The 9000-nt window shown below is 30.5% G+C and overlaps 1 protein-coding gene across 1 annotated transcript; it reads left to right on the forward strand.

The window, feature by feature from the left end:
* The first annotated feature begins 6136 nt into the window (after positions 1-6136).
* Positions 6137-7360, forward strand: LOC111409892 (nicotianamine synthase-like). Its single transcript, XM_023039989.1, has one exon. It carries the CDS (start codon positions 6248-6250, stop codon positions 7202-7204), a length of 957 nt encoding a protein of 318 aa, XP_022895757.1. The 5' UTR covers positions 6137-6247; the 3' UTR covers positions 7205-7360.
* Positions 7361-9000: the final 1640 nt, after the last annotated feature.

Here is a 9000-nt window from a genome sequence, read left to right on the forward strand (position 1 = left end):
CATTTGACGAAGACTTGTTTGTCTAAGTTTCTTTTTATAATTTTGTATTCATTGGCCGGTCCTAAATTGTTCAAAAAATTTAATTCATCCAAAATTTTTCATATGTAAATAGAAACAATTATTTAGATCGGTTTTTCTAAAAACTCAAATATTATATTAAAACACTTTATATATTGTGAAAAACTTATTTATTTAAAATATAACTTAAAAGAATTATATCCAACATATTCTACTTTTTGTAAGACTAATACGGCTAGACAATCCTTGTGGCAGTTGAAAGGCAACATTTATGTTGGAAGGTTGATGTTTTGTGAAGATAAAGTTATGATGCATGCACTTTGTCATTTTGTCAGGGATCCTATCTGTACATCGTAAAGGGATATTCAAAGGGAGGAAAATCGCATCCCAAATGTCCGATCTAAGTATGTATAAATTGTGATTGTATTCAAATTTACTTGGGTAGCAAATCAGGGGGGAAGGCCATGACTTCTCAAAATTAGTCAGGCGAATTCAGATACCTGACTCACCAAACAAAAAAAATAAAATTATAAAAAATAATATGGCCAGACATTACAACTTCACAAGGGAAAACCTATTGAAGATAGACTTAAATCAATTAGTAAGTTATATTTTTAATGATTTATTTATTTTTAATCGAAATGAGAACGTTTTTATTGTTCCCAATACTTTTTATATAGTATTCTAAAAAGTTCGCTTAGATTAGATGCCTTAATAACGCAAAACTTGACCTCGTCGTCTAGTCGCGTCTTATACTTTTTAGAATGCTGTTGTTTTATAGCTTATTCAAATAGCAAGCGCACATGCTTAGTGTCAAAATAAGATAAAAAAAACTTTTAATGGATACAAAAACTTTTAATGGTGGCCAAACAAGTTTGATCTCAACGTATAAAAAAAAGATAGAAGAATAGACAAACACGACAACCCTAGCCAATTACATTTTTTTTTTTTTTTGACCATATATATCAAGTTGTATGTATGATATGATGTTGGTTAAGACTAGAGTACAAGGAAAATGCAATCAAAATAGAGACATTAAAAGATACGGCACACGACGTCGTTGGCCAGCAGGCAAAGATGGATAACTGTTAGTGATGAACTTGACTTCATTGAAGAACAACCAAAATGCAACTGAATGGTCCCTCATAGAAAGGTATCTGATTGATACTGCATCATCAAAACAGAAACATTTTATTTATTTTTCAGTATTTAAACTGGAAAAACAAAAAAATCTCTCGATATTTTTTAATAATACAGTTTGTACGCGGTCATGAAAAGTTTGACGTGAACTCTTATCATGTTGAGTATTATGTTGTAGATAACTTCTTCATGCCAAGACTCATTATTATGAAAACTAAATGATTATCGCGTTTTAACTCGAAAAATAACATCTCTAATGTATCATCTTCAATGTGATTCTAGAACGTACTTGTTGGAGAATACTTCGCTTCAAACTCGTGAATATTTAAAATTGTGGACATGATTTTTCAATTAAAAAAAGTGCATAGAATAATATCGTTAATCTTATTTTTCTTCTTTTTTGTGTTGAAGTTCGTATATTGGAGGTCTCGCTTTAAGTCTCTCCGAAGTATTCCATCTTTCTAGTTTGGTTTTAATAAACTCGTTGATGTGTGTGTGTATAGAAAGTTCGGGAGGGCTGTTGATAAATTTGGCCAAATTTTAAAGTGAAAAAAAAGAAAAAGAAAAGGGTAATAGTCATTATCTCAAATTTCCACCATAGTCACACACCTTACTTTTCCAAAGATATGAAGTATGGGCTATGTCGTCTTCGAGTAGTCGCATTAATTTGCCTGTTGGGCAGCTCAAATTTGGCTAATATTTTTGTGGGGATGAAATATGTTTTTTGAAATAGAATAGCCTATACAACTTTAAGCAATTTTCTTTGTTTTGAACTCTGAAATTTTTATGATATTAATTTATACGGAAACATAATTGTTATCTCGAAAATTCCATAATATAAAATTTATTTGTCGATGTTGTTTAGACTCGTCAGTCATCACTTATTGTTTATGATTTTCATTATTTTTGCTTCATCTATTTCTATAATAAATTTTGGAAAGATGCAATTTTTCAGTTGGTATAGCTTATTTCAAAATATTCGCAGCTTTCAAGCCAAAACTTTTTCGCTCCTTTCCTAGAGTCGAACCAAGCTCATGCAACAAGGGTTTAGAAATAAATCATTTTGCTTTTAACCGTGGAAAAAAAAAAATGAAAACGAAAATGACACCCAAGGAGATGATAGTTATAAACCTTTGCCTCCTTTCTTTTGCTCCTCCATTATTGTATGAGGTCATCTCAAATGCATGCAACTCAAGTTTATTTGTAAGTTAGTTATTTTCCTAAAAAACTTCATATTAATTATGTATACAATACTTAAAAGGAGTAGCACAAGCGAAGCATTAACCTGAATATATCTCGAAAGATGGTGATTGATTTGCGAATAGTGATCTTTAAATTTAACTATTTGTTTGAGCTTTAGACGGATTAAATTACTTGCTCGTTTTTTTTTTTACTCTAATAATATATTTAGTTTCGAGATTTAATTTTAAAAGTTTATCCTTGTTTCTTTTTTATGCTATCATCTTCAAATGTCATTCTTCTTAAGAATTAAGATATAACGAAGACTCTTATATATTGACTATTATTTTCATATTTAATTGATGATAATTTTACTTTTTACGAATATATACATTTGTCTTCTCTTACAAAATAATTGTTTTTAAGTTTCCAAAAAATAATATTAATATTTGCCACTTTCGGCAATAAAGAAAATTGACAAAGATGCATAAGCATTAAATAAACGATGAGCACTACAACGAAGGCTAGATCGAATTAGTGATGATCTCTTATTTGCACCATTGTAATTGCTAAAGAAAAGGCAAAAAAAATAATAACAATAAAGAACTCAATCTCAACAAATGATGTCAACATAAGACCCTATAGGATTCAATTTGGCCATTCAAATTACTTAAAGGGCAATTTCCTATGAATAAAAAAAAAAAAATGAAAAAGTACAAAATCTATTGCTCAAAATAATGGATTCTTTGTGCATCACTGAAGAAGTCCAACATTTCCCTATTTATGGGGCCTATCGATGAGACTTATGATATGAATATCTGAATTATCTCAAACTTTTTGTTTTTCACTCTCATGAATGCGTTAAAACTTCATCTCTACCCGTATTGTATTCTTATCTTGTATATAATATTGGAAAATTTAATATAATATTATTTGTGTTCGACTCCTTATGTTACAATGTTACACTAAGTTAGGTAGCTTCTCCTTCCCTTGAGCCTGGTCCCAAGGCGGCTAGAATCATTTACACATTTGGATGAAGCGAGGAATTCGTCCATACCATCGGTAAAGTTTAATTATTCGATTGGTGATCTAACCATTCTGTACAAGAAAAATTTTTGATATCATAGATTGAGAGGATATACCTTAATTTACTAATTCCTGATTTGGTTTTTGCTGGAAATTAGATTTTAGTAGATATCGATAAAAGTTAATGACACATGTGAATGAAAAATTGATAAAAACTGTGGGTCTTATGAAGGCGTGATTAAGTTAATTGTTGAATTTGATTTAGATTTTTACTATTTTTTTAACGAAACCAAATAGGGCTAAATATGATATATGTACCTTGAAAACATTTTACTTTATTTTATTTTTTTGGTTTTAAAGATATGAAATAGTAAATTCAAGAGAGGAATACACAAAGTTTTATTTACATGTTAATATTTGTCACACAACAGACTAAATATGTCAACAAGATTACATTTGAAACAACTAGTCAATGAATAAAATATAAGTCTAGAATAATAACTAATTAATATAGTATAAATCCTCATATATGCTCTCGAAATAAGGAGTTCAAACTTGACTAGTTCTGTTATTGAACTAAATTATGATTCTCGGATTAATTCCAAACAAGCCGAATTCAGATAGTGTTTGGTAGTTACACGCTATGTTGTACATGATTATATATTTAAAAAGGTAAATGGAACAAAACGTTTTTATTATATGTCAAGACATAGTTCAATTCACCGTCCCTAAAGGTACCAAACAAGTCACGTCAGATCACTCGACCTTGAGGGTGGTTTTGTGCGGTCGACAATCTCAGTTGAATTTGCGTTTTTCTATATTTCCAACCATCTATGAGCCAAAAGTTAGTGAAAATGGTGAGATTGAAATTATATGATTGACAAGAAATTATAGCTAGAACTAGAATACGGTTGATTGGAGATTTGCAGTTAGACAGTCGAAAATCTCTTCCATAAGTTGCCCCAAATCCTTGCAGGCAATGTAATAAGATTTAGACAATAATATTCATAATTTAGTTGTATGACAAGTGTGAAGGCAACGATGCCATAATTTAATTAATAAGCATTAATAAGTTATAAATTGATTTTTTTTATTCTTGCACGTATACTCAATATTGATGATTTGAAGTGTGAACGGATAAGAATTTAGAGAATCTGCTACAATTTTTTATTTTTTGAGTTTTGACTCCTAATCATAATATGTAATGTTGTGTGAAAATCTGTCGCATTTTCTGCTTAGTCTTAGATTCTTGTTGCATGCTTCATGCCTTCTGCTGGAATGAATTAATATGTTCGTCGCGTCGATTTATATTTTATTTTTTATGTACTTTTTCATAGGTGGGTCGAACTTATTATTTCAGAATGCTTAATGTGTCTTTGTTGATATTTAAATCAAATTCAACAATAAATTCTATCACGAATTTCATGAGATATACAATTTTTATCATTTTTTAAACGTACATTTCCTAAATATTTATCTTTCTAAATTCACTAAAAATTTGATATTTAACAAAATGAAATAGGCACAAATCGTCAAAGGAAAGAAGAAAATATTTAATTTTTTTTCTTCGATTAGCTAGTGATAAAGTCATAAAGATGTGAAAAGAACTTTATCTTTAGACGTAAAGTCAATTGTCAATTGTCAATAAAACAATAATTTAGTTAAAAATAGTGACAACCTCTCCGTTGTCGAAGTGATAGTTGCTTTTCTCATTATTAAAAAAATAAAAAAAAATAAAAAAGCCTAAAGACAAAATTCTTGAAAACTACAAGAAATGATATATCTGCCACACTTTTAACTGAAAATAAAATAATAGTGTGTGTGTGTGTATATATATATATATATTTTTTTTAATTTTAATGCAAATAAGAGGTTTTAGGCAAATAAGTAATCTTTATTTTGGCGTAGGTTGGATAAAGTTGAGAGTGTTCGAATAAAATTATTAGTGACGAATAATATTATATTTCAAAAACATGTGAATAATAAATGAATAATAACTATAAATGTATGATTAAAATTAATATTTAATTTTAACTTAATAGAAATAATTACTTAATATGTTTAACAAACATATGCAATTTTCTATTGTATTTGTAAGTACTTTTAAGTCCTTATTCTACAAAATATGATTTTTTAGACGTGTCCTAAAACTGTTCTAAATATAAGCATATGCACCGATCATGGCGAAGTATATATTACATTTTCCCTATGGTAAAATAATTAGTAAGCGCAATAGGCAAAGGCATTGCATTAAAATGAAATCACATCTTGATTTAGAAATTCATAGGGAAATTGCAAGAGTCCAAGTCAAGATTTGTGAAAATATATTTGAATCCCCGTTAGAGGAAATAAACCTTAATTTTTAGGAGATTTTTCTTTCAAGGTATAACCTTAATTTTATTATAAATATTTAACTTTGATAATGCATTTGGCCCTCAACCACAACTCATTCACGGATTCTTCAACACCAATTGAATGGTCGGAAAAGAAAGGAATATGAAAAAGATAGATATGAGTATATATAAAATTACAAGAATTCTACAAGTGAGGAAATTATAGTAGCAAGTAATTCGAAGATGTAGTTCATAAAATACAAGACGACCCACAAAGTACGCGATCATAATTTTTCCTTTTTACGTCTCCACGTCGCCACACCGGAGTTTTCTTTTCGTGGAAGAAAAACTAGTCAATAAACAAATGAAGGGCCAGTTGAATAATGCTGCAAGTTTCACCCCTCCCCTTCTCAAGAACTGGTCCTACAATTTCCATTAAATAGACACCCTTAGAGGGCAAGAATTCATCACCTCAAGTGTGCTCGCAACACTTCATTTTTCTATAAGGTAGAATTCTTAAAACCTCGTAACATTACCTCAATAGAGTCGACATGGTTTGTCTCAAGGATCCATTGGTTCAAAAAATCTGCGAGTTTTACGAGAAAATTTCGAGGTTAGACAGCCTCAAACCCTCCGAAGATGTCAACATGCTACTTACAGATCTCGTTTTCACGTGCATGCCACCGTATCCAATTGACTGCACAAAATTGTGCAAGAAAATTCAAGAAATCAGGTCCAAACTCATTAGACTCTGTGGAAAAGCAGAAGGGCTCCTTGAGGAACACTATTCAACTATCTTAGGATCATTTGACAATCCTCTTGAGCATCTCCATATTTTTCCCTACTTTTCGAATTACCTTAAACTCAGCCTCCTCGAATTCAACATCCTTAGCCAACACAGCAAGGATGTCCCGAGCTGTGTTGCATTCGTGGGATCAGGTCCCCTTCCCCTTACCTCGATCGTCTTGGCCTCAAATCACATGACTTCCACCACTTTCCACAACTACGACATCAACTCATCTGCCAATTCCATGGCGTCCCACCTTGTGGAATCTGATCCCGCCTTATCCAAACGAATGATATTCCATACTACGGATATCATGAACGTTACAAGTGCTCTCAAGGACTATGACGTCGTTTTCTTGGCGGCCCTTGTTGGTATGAACAAGGAGGAAAAGGTTCGAATACTCGAGCACTTAAACAAACACATGGCACCGGAGGCGCTCCTGATGCTTAGAAGCGCCCATGGCGCGCGTGCTTTTCTATATCCGGTGGTTGAACCTTGTGATCTACGAGGATTCGAGGTTCTTTCAGTGTTTCATCCGGCAGACGAGGTTATCAATTCTGTAATCATTGCTCGTAAGTCTCCATTTTCTATGCACTCATCAATTGATCAGGGATTTGGGCCATTAATGCATTGCAGCAAATGTGCGGAGATTCGAGTTTTCAATCCCCTAAGCCAGATGAACATGATTGAGGAATTGGCAGTGGAGGAGCATCATTGTTGAAGAATCTTCTCTCTCACTATATTTATATCCCACATAGAACTTTGAATCCTTTCATTGTTTTCCATATGTTGTTACATGCTAATACATCAGCAAAATGTATCCATTTTGTGTTAATTTCAAGAAATAAGATGACTCTTGGCGATTGTTTCAGAATCCTCTCCGAAGTTACATGTAACCTAAGCATTAAAATCTAATTTTTTTTTTTTAAAGTCAAAATAAACAATTAATTTTAATCAAATATTTCATTGAACCCACAACTTTTCAATAATTTTTTTTTATCAAAATTTGCTAAAAATCTAATTTTAATCACTACCAAATAAAAGTGTAATTTTATAGGTCAAAATCAATCAATCGCAAATCTTTCAAAATGCAGTAGTGCGATTGCCACAAGGATCCATGTTATATTTTGCACTTAAATAAGTATTCGTGTGACATTCATTAAGAAAATATTGAAGGGTGGATGCTTGTTATCGAAATCATGACATTCCTGAAGAGCTTGTTGAGGGCTCTATTTGGAATAATGTTATTTAGTGCCGTTAGTGCTATAAGATCAGTTTATATGATATTAATTGTTATTAAATGAAAGTCGCATAATTTTACCTTTAATTGAGTCTATCACGCATTACTGTCTAAATTGGTGTTGTAACGTAAATGATGTTAAATAACATTATTTTAAAACATAATTTTAAGATTAAACTATTTAAAATAAAGAATATCTTCAAAATGCTTTAAAGACATGACTTAAGCCCTCGTTTGAACCCTTTTAAAACTCTTCAATTTAATTTAATTTTTTTCCTTCCTATTTTTAATTACACAATCTTCAATAAAATAATATTACACTCAAATCAAAAACTTTTTAATCACACAATTTTCAAAAGATACTATTCTCCCCATTATAAATTCAAATAATGGGGGCAAACGGGCTTATTATCCTGACCACTTTATTTTGGCACATACAAACAAAGCATATATATATATATATATATATATATATATATATATATATTTCACTTATTTATTTATTGTTACATTTGCAATTTCTTAGATTCCTTACATATCCTTTTTCTACTTGAAGATTTTAGGCCATCTCCAATCCAGCACCAAATTTTGTACCATTTTGCACCAAATCTTGCACCAAACTAAAATTCATCTCCAACCATTACACCAAAAATTACACCAAATGAACAGTATTTAACCATTTTCTTCCCTTTTTTTATTCTTTATAATCTACTTATTTGAAATATTATTTATTTAATTAATTCAGAAATACATAAATTACTTAATAAATAATTAATTAATCGTGTTTGATGTATTTTAAATTATTTTCGTCTTTTAATTAATTAATTAATTATTATGTCTTACATTTAAAATTTATTTTAAACACAAATAATTATTAATATTAATAAAAAAAATAATAATTTATTGTATTAAAAAATATATAGCACAAATTACATAAATACCCTCAACAAATTTATTTGGGAAATGTAAAATAAGGGCAAAATTGGCATTTTACACTTGTACCATTTTGGTGCAAAATAGTGCAAAGTGAATAGTGTTGCACCAAATATAGTGCAAAATGGTGTAAAGTTTAGTGTTGGGTTGGAGCAATTTTACACCAAAAAATGGTGCAAAATGGTGCAATGGTGTTGTGGTTGGAGATGGCCTTAGTCGCTAAATGAACAAATAGAATTTCATCACCATAAGCAAGTGTCAGAGCAATCTACTTTAGACATTATTGGTCATTAGAAGACAAAAAGACATATATATAGCCAGCCAATCATCCAGTATCAGATGAA

This window comes from Olea europaea, chromosome 15, assembly GCF_002742605.1.
Source record: "Olea europaea var. sylvestris chromosome 15, O_europaea_v1, whole genome shotgun sequence".
In the NCBI taxonomy this organism is placed as follows: domain Eukaryota; kingdom Viridiplantae; phylum Streptophyta; class Magnoliopsida; order Lamiales; family Oleaceae; genus Olea; species Olea europaea.

What these genes read in the sequence shown, in the direction of transcription:
- LOC111409892 (XM_023039989.1), top strand. Translation starts at nt 6,248, where the DNA reads ATGGTTTGTCTCAAGGATCCATTGGTTCAAAAAATCTGCGAGTTTTAC.